We start from the raw sequence: 15780 nt of genomic DNA, 5'->3' as shown, positions 1-15780 counted from the left end.
GACCCTCACCACCTCTTTCTTAGAACGAGGGTCGACAGTATTCCCCATATAAACCCTGTTCCCAGCAACGGTCACAGTCTTGTTCACTCCCTCGGCAACAGCCTCCCGTCCACCAACAAATGCCTCATCATCTTCCCTTCGAAGACGCTTTTGAGGGTTACCTTCCACACGGACGAGGTCCGACATAACCCTCTCATTGTCTTCAGTCACCTTATTCCCCTGATCATCGAGCAGCTCAATTAAAACCGAATGGGGGACCCCCGACGGTCCAGGCCTCGCCGCATCAGATGGCTTCATCGAGGCACGTTGCAACAGGAGCATCATCGCCTTATCCATCTCTCCTCGAATCTCTCCGTCTAAAACCTTTTTCAAGGAAGCGCCTCCCACTAAAACACAAAAAAAAAAGCAAGTCAGTAACTCTATCTATAGGCACATACGAAAATAAATAGACAAGAATCGACGATAACAACTACAAAAACTGGGTACATGAACAAAATAAGGGCAATAACAAATAAAATATCCCCCTTACAATCGTGCATCTCTAAAAAACCAGAATCCTTCAAGTCTAAATGCGTATACCACGTCCTCGACCCATGAAACTCATCGAGATAAGCAGTATCGTGCTTCTCCAAGTTATTTAAATAATCAATCGTGCCCTGACTAAATTTCCCACAAGTCTTTACAAATTCCAAATCAGGACCCCCAACGAACAGCCATTGGGAGTGGTAACCGGAGTTCGATGATCTAACGCTAACAATCTTCATCCTCCTATGTCGTGAGTCAAAATATACTTGACCGCCATAGTAACGCACACCATAAATAGAGAAAAACAATTTCAGAGTCGGGGATCGACCCTTATCACAGCACAACGCCACAAAACCACTTAACTGAGCAATGGAATTCGGTGTCAACTGCCCTAGGCCACAACCGATAGCCTCATACATCGTCAGGAAGAAGGGATGCATCAGCAAACGAAGACCAAACTGAAACATAATTATCACAACCCCATGCATCCCGAACTCGGGCATCATCCAAACCCTCTCATCTGCTGTCGACACTCGATACCGGTAACCGTTAGACAAGTCGATGTAACTCTCCAACTTACTCACAGGAGGGTCGACGGTGATGTAGTAACTAAGATAATTTAGACTAGGTTTACTCTCAAATTCGATCCTACCTAACCGAAGACTTTCCTCGACTACTCTGTTTCTGAGCTCTAGGGTACGAGGGCTTAGGGGAGGAGAGGGCAAAGGTCCAGTAGGCATCCCCTTCAAAAACTCATCGCTCCCTAAGAAATCAAAAGGTCCACACTGACCTAAATCCGGGATTTCAAGGTTATCTAAATTCAAAATAGACTCTTCATCACCCTCCTCTAAGGGTCGCTTCCCGGGGTCTCGATTGGAAGCACTATGCGATGACGACGACGAGAGAAAGTCGGCCATTCTAAATTCGTAAACTATAGACAGACACGATCGACCCGCATATAAGAAAGGAAAAAGAAGGGGGAAAGAGGGTAACTTACAGTTTGAACCAAGGACGTGCAACAACGCTTTTTAGATAGCCTGGGAGGAAGCTGAAGAGTCTAGCCCGCCAATCTGCAAAGAAACCTGAGAAAATAAATTCAAAAACATACATGAACGGATATATATCTCCAAAAAAGAGAGAGAGAGAGAGAAAGGGAACATCAACAAGACAAGAAAACATTGCGTTCATTTCTTTTCTTTTTTCAGGATCACACATTCGACTCCTATCTCGAATTTACAATTATTTCTTATTTCTCTTTTGTTTTGTTTGTTCATTTTTTATTATTATTCCCCTTCATTTTATTATCCTATCCGATCACTAACTTTATTCAGATATCAAAATAAAAATCTCGAAATTCAGAACGCAAGAGTGAAAAAGCAAAAAAAAAACGCAAATCTAAAGATATTGCGCAAAACAAGGAGGGGGACAAATGTTGGACCAAGACAAGGCGGCCCAAAGCAATCATAGTTAGAATAGTTATAAAACATAATGTAAAGCCCAAGAAGGCCCACTTTATAAGGAAAAAGCCCATTTGGGACTCAGTATAAATACAAGACAACAACCTCATTTGAAGGGGTTGGCAAATTATAGCAAAGAAGCAATCTCCTAAAATTATAGTCTAATAATATAATATTATTGGAATATCAAAGTAGTAAATAATTAATAATCTAATATATATTTATGTATAAATGCGGTTTGATTTAACAATGGATTGGCAAACCAGAACCAAACCAGCAACTTGATTTATTCAATGGTTTAGATAAGATTAAAATCGGATTAATTTTGCATTTCAACCGGGGTCATGATCACTCATAGTATTAAAAGCTAAGGCAAAAATTATAAAATCTAAAATATCATTCAATTAATGTGATAAAAAATGGGGTTTTGGTCCACAAACTCAGGTGGTTGTAGTAATCACATGGTGGGTGGCCCATATTGTTTTATTGAGACATTGCGGGAGATACCTATCACAATGAAATAATGCGGTAGGATTACTGTTTTTATTTAATTTCTAAAATAACAAAAAATTATATTTTAATGAATTAATTTTTTTTCGATAATAACGGAGTTAGAAAATATATAATTAATTTTAACAACCATTTGTTCTATATTTTCTAATTTTATTACTACTTCCCATTTATTATCAATTGTATAATGAGTTAAAAATTTAAAAATAAATTAGATATATAATCGGAAAAATAATTAAAATATTAGTTTTAATGAAAAAAAGTAAAAAACTAAGATAGTAACTGAAATGTATGAATGGAGTATTGCAAGTATGATTGTTTATTAATCGAAAAATGTCGTCTACCATAAAAAAATTTTGAGTAAATTATAATCAAACTATTTTAATTTAAATTTTAAATATGTCAAAATTATGTATAATAACACATTTGTACTCCTTAATGAAGTTATGATGAATTAAATATTTTTTATAAATAATTTTTAATTTAAAAAAAACAAATGAGAACAAAATAATAATAAAAACCCTCCCGCAATGACTCATTGCGTGATGTGTTCAGTCCACCCCAAACATATATAAAATTTTCCGGTGGTTAAAGAGCCACCTACAACAATGTTTAATTGCATTTTGTTACGAAAAATATTTAGCATTCCGGGGGCTAGGGGGCTGAGTTGTTTTATATTTTTTTATAGCTAACGAAAAATAAATAATATTCCATTTTTTTTAGTTTTCCCCATTTTCAATTTTTAGCATTATATACGTTTACTATAAATTAAAAATTGATAAACTAAATCGGACAAGTACAAGAAAAATAAAAAAAAACATAAAACTCACAATATTAAAAAAACATAAAACTCACAATATTCCGTTATAATAAAAATTCGAAAATACTATTTCGAAGAAATAATTAAAAAATACTTTTCCACTCAAAAATTTTAAATTTAATATTAAATTTAAATATTTTAGTTTAAAATATTAATTAAAAAATACAATATATAAGTTCGAAAAAATATTTAAAAATTTATTTTTAACAAAAAAAATAAATTAAAAAAATAAAGCGAGCAAAAACCGTTACATTTAAAACAACGTCCTCCAGCAATGTTTCATTGCACTAGCCGCAATGAAATAATGATGTAGATGACATAGGGTATTTTTTTTTATTTGTTACGAAAAAATATTTAGCATTCCGGGGGCTGGGTTGTTTTATATTTTTTTTATAGCTAACGAAAAATAGATAAAATTCCATTTTTTTAGTTTTCCACATTTTCAATTTTTAGCATTATATTCGTTTACTATAAATTCAAAATTGATAAACTAAATTGGACAAGTACAAGAAAAATAAAAAAACATAAAACTCACAACATTAAAAAAAACATAAAACTCACAATATTCCGTTATAATAAAAATTCAAAAATACTATTTCGAACAAATAATTAAAAAAATACTTTTCCACTCAAAAATTTTAAATTCAATATTAAATTTAAATATTTTAGTTTAAAATATTAATTCAAAAATATCAAAATATAAGTTCGAAAAAATATTTAAAAATTTATTTTTAACAAAAAATAAATTAGGAAAATAAAGCGAGGAAGAACCATTACATTTAAAACAACGTCCTCCAGCAATGTTTCATTGCACTAGCCGCAATGAAACAATGCTGTAGGTGGTAGAGGGTATTTTTTTTATTTGTTACAAAAAAATATTTAGCATTCCGGGGGCTGAGTTGTTTTATATTTTTTTTATAGCTAACGAAAAATCGATAAAATTTCATTTTTTTAGTTTTCCACATTTTTAATTTTTAGCATTATATTCGTTTACTATAAATTAAAAATTGATAAATCAAATTGGATAAGTACAAGAAAAACAAAAAAAAACATAAAACTCACAATATTAAAAAAAACATAAAACTCAGAATATTCCCTTATAATAAAAATTCGAAAATACTATTTCGAACAAATAATTAAAAAATAGATTTTCATTTAAAAATTTTAATTTCAATATTAAAATTTAAATATTTTAGTTTAAAATATTAATTAAAAAATATCAAAATATAAGTTCTAAAAAATATTTAAAAATTTATTTTAAACAAAAAAATAAATTAAAAAAAGTAAAGTGGGCAAACAGTGTACCCCAACAATGTTTCATAACAGCGTTCTCCAGCAATGTTTCATAACAGTGTCCTCCAGCAATGTTTCATTGCACTAGGTGCAATGAAACAATGCTGTAGGGGCTGTCGCAATCTTTCAATGGGGCATGTGGTTGTTAGAACCACCTCTCGCTGTGTAAGGGCACCTATAAAATGTTGCAAGAGTGTATAAATATAAATTAAAATTGTGATTATAATTTTTATGATTTATCTAAAAGGTATATAATATTTTGGTCCGGACGAAAATATTTTTTTTGAAAAACCCAACAAGATTTTATATCGGTATGTCGGTCCAAATCAAATAAACCTAATTTTTAAAAGTTTAGGACCGAATCGAATCAAATTAAAACGAATCACTTCAATTTTTTCGATTCAATTTTACTCGCTCTAACTTTCTTCCAAAAGTTTTCAATTTTAATTGTTTACATTTAAAGTACTATAATTTGACGTGTGGTTATAGAAATATTTGCGACTGTGTTAAACTTTATAGAAATTATCAAAAATATCTTTTTTTAAAATTTGTTTGTAATTTTATTTTTATTTTCAAAATATTCGTAGAAATATGTTGTGCCAGCAAAAGCATTATGATGTGCATTTTTTTTACGTTTTATGAAATAATTAATTTTTTTTAATTTCATTTGAAATTGCATATGTTTGCATCGATTTGTAAACCCGTATATTTGTGAAAAGTTATCAAAGATTGTATACTTTTAAATAAAAAGTAAAAACATATTTTTGCAAAAATAACTTAAAAATTCGTGGTTTCAAAAAAAAATCTTAAAACATATATAGAAATTATAATTTATTTATATTATTTAAATGAATCACATAAATTTTTTCAATGGTTAAAAATTTTAAATTTGGTTTAACAAGTTTTATCAAATAAAATTATTTAACATAGTTATTTATTGAAGCTTTTTAAAATTAGTGATTTTAATTTTGTCGTCAAAAAATTTAAAAGCTCGTGTGAAAAAACAAATGACAAATTTATGTAGAGATAAGTTCAATATTTAAAATATATAAAATAACTGCAATGAAATTTTTTCAATTATAAATAATTTCTTGCAAAATAATATAATGATATTTTTCTCAAATATATTTTATATATTTGCAAATTGTAAAAAAATATAATCAATATATCACGAATTGTTATTTTGAAACGGATCAAGTGGCCGGTACTAGTAGCAACAATAAATTGAACAACCATTTAGTAAGCCTTGAAAAAATAACTATTCCCACCTTGTTTATTACTGAGCATTCGATTGGTTCGGTTCAAAATCGGACCGAATCAAATAAATTGAAAAATTGAGTAGTTTTTTTTCTTGAATCGAATCATAACGAAATTACATTATGGATCGGATCGAACAGAACCGAATTATTTTGGTTTGGTCCGATTTTGGACCGAATCGACCAAATTTTTTTTAAAAAAAATTGCCTTAAAAATTAAATCACAAATTATAAAATTTAAAATATAATTACAATAATATGATATGTAGAATTCCATTAGTTTATAAATACAATTACAAATTATAATTACTAATTTTAAGATATATGTAAAATTTATGTAATACAAAATTATAGTATTATGATTTGGTTTATTCTGTCTATGCGGTCCGGACCGAAATATTTGTTGAAAGGAATTTTATTTCGGTCTATTCGGTCCGGACCGAATAGACCGAATTTATGAAAAAATTAGGACTGAACCGAACCGAATTAGCATGGTTCGGTTCGGTTCGATTTTTCGATTTCCGGTTCGGTTTTGCTCAGCCCTAATCCTTAATTAAATATTCATCTTAATTTTTCAGAAGTCAGATTAATTAATTTTTGATTTAATATTAAAAAATATTGATTATCATTTTTGAAAAATTTAAAAATTATATTTTAAAATAGATTAAATATACCTTTCAATAATATATTATTAATTTGAGCAATACCGAAAATCTCAAAAAAGTTCCCAAATAACATATTATATATTTTAATTTGTGAAGTCATATATATACACGAGGGATCCATATTATAAATGAGTGAATAATCAATAATATATTGACAACATGAAAATATTCGGGACCGGTTTTGGTACGGTTTCGGGGATTCTACTTTCTAGCATTTCTTTATTATTATTTTCCGATGAAATGGTACCGTAAATTTTAGTAAAAATTGTAAAGTTAAGCATCAAAAGTCAAAATAAATTGAACCACCAGTAAATATAAAACTCACAAATCACAACGTTATGACTTCAAATTCCAAAGATTTGTTAACAAAAACACTCAAAACAAAAGTTGGAAATAATTAAAACCGCAACTTCCCAATAAAACAAATCAATCAATTTAAATTTAAAATCTTCCGCGCTTTTCTTTTCAGTTCCGTTGAAAATATACATCACACTAAGGCTGTGTTCCCGAATCTAGAGTAGAAAAGAAAAGAATAGAAAATAACTGATTTTTCTTTCTCTTCTAATCTTTCCAAAAGTGGGAAGAAGATTTTGGAGACAAAAATAAAGAAAACTTCTTCCGAAATCTATAGCTTTCTTTTCCTTTCTTTCATAAAAGTTGTTCGGGAACAAGTTAAAAAATATATTTTTTACATTTTTTTTCTTTTCTCTCAAAAAAAATTTCTGGAACACAGCCCTATAAATACCCGCTCAAACTTCTCATTCTCATTCACCATTTTTCATTTATACAATCATCCACATTTATATACGCACACACGCACTCTCTATAAATATGGATTTTCATAGCTTCGTACGAAAAGATCTTCAATTTCTTTGTAAATTGAACAAAATTCCGGCTAATCGAAGTAATGTCGCCATGGCGGAAGCTCTCAGTTCTCTTAAAACCGTTAGTTTAATTACTATTCGAGTTTTTCGAGTTTTCGATATTCTTTTTTGTAATTTTTTGAACGATTTTGATATTTTTTTTGTAATTTCATTTTTATTTGTTGTTTCATCATGATAATGTAAACATATATGATGTAATCTGTATGGTGATTTTGAATTATGAAATATGAAATGATTTGATTTGTCATTGATGTTTTTTGTATCATTAATGTGTATTATTAATTTTGTGTGAATGATTTTGATGATATTTAAGAGTATGTGTGTACTATAATTTGACTTGATTGGAGTAAAATTTGTTGTGTTTGCGATGATCAGGTGAAAGGAATTGAAAAGTTCTGCAAATCAAGCGAGTTATCAGTAGCGGAATCATCAGTGGAATCACCGGAGAAGAATGTCGTGACATCACCGAAGACTACTCGTACTGGAAGGCGAAGACAAGTGAGAGAAGGATATGGAGTTGTGCAGACAGTTACTCCATTTACTCGTCGAAGAAGTAAAGTTCCTGTTGCTTCTGCAAATAATGTACAGACAGTTTATAATACGAGGCTTTCAACTAGATTGTTGAAGAAGGAAGTGGAGGAGTCCGAAAAGAAAGAGTGCATTGAGGCGCTTAAAATTAGTTCGTATTGTGATGTAGTTTCTGATAATGATTTTGGTGAAGTTTTTGAGGGAAAAAATAGTACTGGTATGTTTACTTTCACTAGTCTGTGTTTGTTAGGAAGTTGCTAGTCTGTGTTTCTTAATTTGTGTCATATCCTTATTCTTCTTCACATATGTTAATGAGTTTTTATATGATCCTTTGTATTCATAGTTGAAGGGTTTCAAGTGGTCCCTCTAAAGCCGATAGGAGAGATCTTTTTCTCTTTAATTAATTTATTTCTCTTACACATTAGCAGCTTAGGATTTATGTGACCTAACCCGATACTAATAGACTGCCTTGTATTGTCAGATGATGTTGTCGTTGATTTGTCACTATCTGAAATAGACATGACACCTGAAATAGTAGCCCAAGAGGGTAGGTTGAATATGTTATATGTCTTCTTCAAACTCTATATCCCAAAAGCTCATGTATTCCGTTGTTCATCATTTCCTGGGTTTTAATCATTTGTGATGATAATAATAGATACTCGAAAGGCTGAGGTACCGATGCCAATCCGCGAAAGAAAGGCTGTTGAAGAAGTTTTCTCCCAGAAAAAGAATGGTAAGCTTTCTTTACTAACTGATTGTACAAATTGTCTATTTATTTAGGTCTTTGCAACCTTTCTAAAATTATGATAGATTACTTTCCAGGGTCTGACAATGGTGGAGTTCATTTTACTTTCTTCGAAGGCTCTGATAATGTTGGAAATCAATTTTTCTTCTTGGAAGATGATGATAATGTGGATGCTGCTGTGACTCCTTCTACAGGTATTAAGGGTTTGTTAAGTGTTTCTATTGTATTGGTCATGCATTTGCTTTTTAAGATTATGCCCCAACTTTCTTTTCACACTAATATGTCTTATAAAATCTGATGTTTTTTACTGATAATTTCAATGTAGAAACTGAGAGTCTAATAGAACAGTTAAAATTGGAGAGCAGTGGAAAAATGAATCAACAAGAGATTAGCTGCAATAAAGAATCAGGCTGTGTCTATGATAATGGGAAAGGACTTGCCTCTCAGGAAGAGGTCAATGGTAGGCTTTGACTATTGATTGTGTTTTGATGTTGTCATTGTTTGTTTTATTAACATTTTTTATATAGAGATGCATGTTCACATAAGTTGCTAGTAGCTTACACAGTCTTGTGTGTTAACATTTGAAGGATTGCAAGTGGATGAAATAGAAGCTGTTTCGGAGATTCCAAGTGAAGACAAAATGGCGGAAATAGAAAAACCATCACATGATAATACCGGTAATTTTTAGTCGTGCTTCAGTGGCATCACCAAATATTCAATACTTTCTACGTCTCTTGTACATATTAGCATCTTTAAGTTGCTTTGACTTTATCCAAATCTGATAGGCTTCCTTAAATGGTCAGATGATGTTGGTGTCGATTTATGTGTCTCCAAAACAGATGTTTCAACTGAAGTGCTTGCACATGGGGGTAGGTCAAACATGTTTCTTCTCAAGCTATTATATATCTCCTAATCTTATGCAGTTATAAATGGCACTGTATTTATGCAGTTAAAGTGTTCCAAATGAATACTGATAACACTGTAGTAGAGACGCCAAACAGTGAAATGATAGATGCTATCCCAAGTATATCCCTGCAAGAAGAAGGTAATTTTTAAATAGTGACTTCCTTCTACTTGTACCATTTCTGATCATTCGTATTGTTTATCCCTTAATTTTTTTGCAACTACTTTGAATTGTGATTGAATCCTTTGCAGGGTCTATTGATGTCGGATTTTCCTTTCTGGAAAATGAATTTCAAAGTGAGTCTTCAAAGAGGGTATATGGCGATAGTTTGGATGCTCAGGTTACTGATTTGACAGATTCGAAAGTGCTAGTCTTGGATGGCAAGGGTAGGTTAAATTGTTTCACCCAATCTATTTCTTTGTACAGATGGTGCACATTTTGATGATTATGTCCTAAACTTTTTTCGCATAAATGATCATGTCTTACAAACTCTTATTAAAGTTTTCTTGGTATGTTTTTGTTAATGTCTGTAGTTGACACTGATGCATACATATTTAGTGACTACCAGGTTTTGATCCTGATAATCAGGGGCCAAATGGCCAATTAATATAAGTAATAGTAAATCTTTAAAATGACACACACACTCACACACGTTTATGTATATTAGAGTGAAATTGCTCATGCATCTGCAGAAGTTAGTTCTTCTTGGATGATGTAGGATAAAAATAAATAAAAGATGTGCAAGTTATTACAATTAATTTTGAACTTCTGATGAATGGAAACTTTGATTGGACTTTAATAAAGATGGCAGTCCACAAAAGCAGGGTATCGATATTTAGATATGACTTTTTTATACTTCAATGCCACTCTCTATCTTTCATGTTGTCAGTTGTCTGTTGTAGTATTCAATCATATGTTGCTGGCTGAATTATATTAATTTTGACCTGAATATGTAATGCTATATCTTACGGGGGCTAATAATGTACTAATCAATCTTAAGTTGTAAATCCTGATTTCAAATAGATTTCCGTCAAACTTATCTTGGACAGTCACACATCGCTTGCTCTTAATGCAATGATTAGCTTTTCTATTTTTGTGATGACTTAAAAATCTATACTGTTATGTCTTACAGGTTCTTATAATGTAGGAGTTGATTCGTCTGTCTCTAAAATTGAAGAACAAAGTGAGTCTTTGAACAGGAAAAATGCTGATAAAGATCTGAATTCGGGGGATCCAACTACATCATACATGAAATCCAAAGTTCTAGAAAACATTGGTAAGTTGAAATGTTTCTCTTCCGTCTCTTTAATCTGTGTTTTGATGTGGTCATTGGTTGTTTATTAACATTTTTTATGTTTTCTACGGTGTTCACATATGTTGCTTGTCCCTAACACAGTCTTATCTGTTAACATTTAAGGGTTTCAAGTGGATACTGTAGAGGCTGTTTTGGAGATGCAAAGCAACGACAACATGGCGGGGGTTGACCTGACACTTGATAATAAGAATGGTAATTTTTTTTCATACTTCATTGTCATTGCAGAATATTATTTTTTGTCTATTTCTCGCTTACACACATTAGCAGCTTCAAGTTGCTGTATTTGTATCTGTATTTGATAGACTGCCTTGCATGGTTAGATGATACTGGAGTCTATTTATATCTCTCCAATACAGATATTTTAACTAAAGTGCTAGCAAATGAGGGTATGTTGAACATTTTTCTTCTTCTAACTAAATATTTGTTATTCTTAATTTGTGCCATATCCTTGTTCTTCTTCATATATGTTAATGAGTTTTTATATGATCCTCTGTATTCATACTTGAAGGCTTTCAAGTGGCCCCCCTAAAGCCGAAAGCAGAGACTCAAAGTGATGACAGTAAGGCGGTAGTAGACATGCTCCATCGTGAAAAGGAGGGTTTGTCTTTTTCTCTTTAATTAATTTATTTCTCTTACACATTAGCTGCTTAGGATTTCTGTGACCTAATCCGATACTAATTGACTGCCTTGTATTGTCAGATGATGTTGTCGTTGATTTTTCACTCTCTGAAATAGACATGACACCTGAAGTAGTAGCCCAAGAGGGTAGGTTGAATATGTCTTCTTCAAACTCTATATCCCAAGCTCATGTATTTTGTTGTTCATCATTTCCTGGTTTCTAATCATTTGTGATGATAATAACTTACAAGGTCTCGTGTTTTCTCTGTTGAATTGATAACAATAGATACTGAGAAGGCTGGGGTACAGATGCCAATCTGCGAAACAAAGGCTGTTGAAGAAGTTTTCTCCCCGCAAAAGAATGGTAAGCTTTCTTTACCAACTGATCATACAAATTGTCTATTTATTTAGGTCTTTGCAACCTTTCTAAAATTATGATTTACTACTTTCCAGGGTCTGACAATGTTGGAGTTCATTTTACTTTCTTCGAAGGCTCTGATAATGTTGGAAATCAATTTTCCTTCTTGGAAAATGATAATAATGTGGATGCTGCTGTTACTCCTACAGGGAGCAAGGGTTTGTTAAGGGTTTCTCTTGTATTGGTCATGCGTTTGCTTTTTAAAATGATGCCCTAACTTTCTTTTCACACTAATATGTCTTATAAGTCTGATGTTTTTTATTGATAATTTCAATGTAGAAACTGAGTCTCTAAAAGAACAGTTAAAATCGGAGAGCAGTGGAAAAATGAATCAACAAGATATTAGCTGCAATAAAGAATCAGGTTGTGTCTATGATAATGGGAAAGGTCTTGCTTGTCAGGAAGAGGTCAATGGTAGGCTTCGACTTTTGAATTTGTGTTTTGATGTGGTCATTGTTCATTTATTAACATTTTTTATATAAAGATGCATGTTCACATAAGATTTTAGTAGCTTACACCGTCTTGTGTGTTAATATCTGAAGGATTGCAAGTGAATAATATAGAAGCTGTTTCGGAGATGCCAAGTGAAGAAAAAAGTACATATTTCTCTTACACATTTGCAGCTTATGATTTCTGTGACCTAACCTGATACTGATAGACTTCCTTGTATTGTCAGATGATGTTGTCGTTAATTTGTCACTCTCTGAAATAGACATGACACCTGAAGTAGTAGCCCAAGAGGGTAGGTTGAATATGTTTTCTTCAAACTCTATATCCCAAGCTCATGTATTTCGTTGTTCATCATGTCCTTTATTTAATCATTTGTGATGATAATTAATAACTTACAAGATCTCGTGTTTTCTCGGTTGAATTGATAACAATAGATACTGAGAAGGCTGTGGTACAGATGCCAGTCTGCGAAAGAAAGGCTGTTGAAGAAGTTTTCTCCCCGCAAAAGAATGGTAAGCTTTCTTTACCAACCGATCATACAAATTGTCTATTTATTTAGGTCTTTGCAACCTTTCTGTAATTATGATAGACTACTTTCCAGGGTCTGACAATATTGGAGTTCATTTTACTTTCTTCGAAGGCTCTGATAATGTTGGAAATCAATTTTCCTTCTTGGAAAATGATGACAATGTGGATGCTGCTGTTACTCCTTCAGGTGGCAAGGGTATGTTAAGTGTTTCTCTTGTATTGGTCATGCATTTTCTTTTAAAGATCATGGCTAATCAACTTTCTTTTCACATTAATATTTAATATGTTTTATAAAGTCTGATGTTTTGTTATTGATAATTTTAATGTAGAAACTGAGTCTCTAAATGAACAGTTGAAATTGGAGAGCAGTGGAAAAATGAATCAACAAAATATTAGCTGCAATAAAGAATTAGCCTGTGTCTATGATAATGGGAAAGAACTGACCTCTCAAGACGAGGTCAGTGGCAAAGTTGTTGCCTCGGGTCTGAAAAAATGCTCAGAAAGTTATGGAAGAACTGAAAGCTTAAAACACATTGATATTGGTGATTGTAATTCTTCTGAAACAAATTTGTTTCAACATAATGCTAGTTACAAGCAGTCGGACATCAAGAGAAAACTTGTTTCCGAAATTCTCAGCTGCATTGATGCCTGCGAATTTGTTGATCAATTAGAAATGCCAGGCTCAGTCGAGGTCTCTGATGACTTTTCTGGTGAAGTAACATCTGTTGATGAATTGGGTTATAAAAATACACTTGTGGATGATCCAGTTATTCCTGAAATCAGCTCAGAAGCAACTAAGGACAAAAAGAGAGAATCTCTAGCTTCCCAAATTCTCTGTGCCAGTTCTACCAACGAACCTGCTGATCAGTCAGATACCTCAGATTCCTTTGATTCATCTGTTGGCTTCTCTAGTAAAGTAACAAGATACCATCAATTTGTTTCTGGTAATTCTCTGACCAAGGAATCCAGACCACGTGTTGAAAGTGATGTTTCTTTTTGTTTCTCGGGAATCAATAATTTAAGATTTGATGAGAGGGAACAAGCTTCTGAAGTGAAGTCTCCATTCAAGGGTATGTTATCAGTTGATACTGAGAAGGCAGGAGTAGAGATGCCAATCCAGGAAACCACGGTTGTCGAGCAGGTTTTTACCCCGCAAAATAAGGGTAGGCTTCCTTGTACCTATTCTGATCATTTATTTTTCTATTCATTTATGTATTTGCAACCTTTTTTTAAATTACAATTTTCCAGGGTCTGAAGAAGTTGGGGTTCAAACTTCCTTCTCAGAAAGGTCTATGATCTGCAATACAGAATCAGGTGGTGATTATAATAATGATAAAGGACTTGCATCTCAAGAGGATGACAGTGTCAAAGCTATTGCCTCTGATTCGAATATCTGCTCTGAAAGTTACAAAATAACTAAAAAGTCTTTCAACAGTCCTGGTGATGACAATTCTGCTGATACAGATTTCTTTCAAGATAATGTTTATTCCAAGCAGTCGGACAGAAAGAGAGAACCTGGTTCTGAAATTCTCAGCAGCAGCGGTGTCGTTGAATTTGCTGATCGATTAGAACTGGCTGACTCATTGGAGGGCTCAAATGACTTTCTTAGGGGATTGACATTTGTTGATGAATTGGGTGATAAAGATAGACTTGCTGATGATCCAGAAAGAAGCTCAGAATCTATAGCTTCCCAAATTCTTTGTGGCAGTTCTAATAAGAGACCTGCTGATCAGTCAGATACCTCGGTTTCATTTGATTCATCTGTTGGATTCTCTAGTAAGGTAACAAGATACCATCAACTTGTTTCTGGTAATTCTGTCACCAAGGAATCCAGATTACGCGTTGAGAGTGATGTTTCTTATTGTTGCTCGGGAATCAAGACTTTGAGATTTGATGAGAGTGGACAAGCTTCTGAAGCGAAGTCTCCATCTTGTTTCAAGCAAAGTGGCCTGATGTGGCCATCCTCGGCGCCTCGAGTTCTTCTGCCCCGGAAAGCCAAGATTGCTTGCGGTGAGCCAACCTTGATTGTGGCAGATCATCCATTTACTCAAAAATATATGTCAAGTGGTGTACGAGCTTTGGAACCTACTTTTAAGCTAAACAGCAGTGTGTCAGATGGCAAGGAAAATATGGAGCATAATGAAAACAAAGTGGAGGTGATTGAAGAGAAGCCACACAAAGAGAATGAAAGTCCTGTCTGCAAGGACTGGAGGCGCTGAGAAGTCCAAGGTAGTCTGATCGTGCCTAGGATTGTCAAGTGCGGAACTAAAACTTGGGCTTGCTTTAGAATCTATTGCTCGTCTTTTGTTCTGTTTTGTCTACCATTTATGAATGCTCATTAGTCATTACTATTACGTTGTCAAGTTTGGATGACATGATCTTGTTTTCAAAGGTTCTGACAAAAAAAATCTTGGTTTCAAAGGCTTCCAAAAAAATTGTCTTTCAAATCATCAAATGTGCCTAACTATTACCCTCCATCCCATTTTACTTTTACTTGTCATATTTTCTCTTATAAAGTCAAATTGACCAATTTTTTTAGAAAGATTAAACATTACTCTTATATTATTTAAAAAAACTAAAAATTAAATATTAAAGTAGATTAAATCTACTTTCCGGTAATATAATTTTTATTTTTTTCGCCCTCTATTTTTTTTATTTGTCGTTTTAACTTTTGCACACATTTTAATGTTCTTTGACCGGCTAGTTAAAATTATCATTTATAAATTTTTTTTTTTGTAAATAAAAGTAGACAACTTATATTTAAATTCACAAAAAGAAAATTTTTAAAATCATATTTCTAACTAGCCGGTCAAACTACATTGAAATACGTGTAAAAGTCAAAACGACAAATAAAAAAAACAGAG

The 15780-nt window shown here is 32.5% G+C and overlaps 1 protein-coding gene across 5 annotated transcripts; it reads left to right on the top strand.

Annotated features, from left to right (window-relative positions):
- Positions 1-7306: 7306 nt before the first annotated feature.
- LOC141721476 (uncharacterized) lies at positions 7307-15355 on the top strand. 5 transcript variants are annotated; one of them, XM_074524413.1, is made up of 24 exons: positions 7307-7471; positions 7786-8155; positions 8420-8485; positions 8594-8671; positions 8761-8877; positions 9009-9143; positions 9271-9360; positions 9469-9552; positions 9633-9728; positions 9839-9973; positions 10720-10863; positions 11005-11094; positions 11205-11288; positions 11411-11500; positions 11602-11667; positions 11807-11884; positions 11974-12096; positions 12218-12352; positions 12481-12534; positions 12615-12680; positions 12823-12900; positions 12990-13112; positions 13246-14079; positions 14165-15355. In XM_074524413.1, exons 1-24 carry the CDS (start codon positions 7358-7360, stop codon positions 15133-15135), a joined length of 4221 nt encoding a protein of 1406 aa, XP_074380514.1. In that variant the 5' UTR covers positions 7307-7357; the 3' UTR covers positions 15136-15355. The 5 variants fall into 5 exon arrangements, with proteins under 5 accessions (XP_074380514.1, XP_074380517.1, XP_074380515.1 ...); XM_074524416.1 differs by having other exon boundaries at positions 8749-8877; positions 9487-9552; XM_074524414.1 differs by having other exon boundaries at positions 8749-8877; positions 10735-10863.
- The last annotated feature ends 425 nt before the right edge of the window (positions 15356-15780 follow it).

This window comes from Apium graveolens, chromosome 4 (genome assembly GCF_009905375.1).
Source record: "Apium graveolens cultivar Ventura chromosome 4, ASM990537v1, whole genome shotgun sequence".
In the NCBI taxonomy this organism is placed as follows: Eukaryota; Viridiplantae; Streptophyta; class Magnoliopsida; order Apiales; family Apiaceae; genus Apium; species Apium graveolens.
Note: the sequence above shows the minus strand (reverse complement) of the source record. Positions and strands in the feature narration are given on the sequence as shown.

What these genes read in the sequence shown, in the direction of transcription:
- LOC141721476 (XM_074524412.1), top strand. Translation starts at nt 7,358, where the DNA reads ATGGATTTTCATAGCTTCGTACGAAAAGATCTTCAATTTCTTTGTAAA. An exon ending in TTGTCAGGAAGAGGTCAATG is followed by an intron (nt 12,353 to 12,480) that starts GTAGGCTTCGAC and finishes TAATATCTGAAG; the next exon opens with GATTGCAAGTGAATAATATA. An exon ending in TTTTACCCCGCAAAATAAGG is followed by an intron (nt 14,080 to 14,164) that starts GTAGGCTTCCTT and finishes ACAATTTTCCAG; the next exon opens with GGTCTGAAGAAGTTGGGGTT.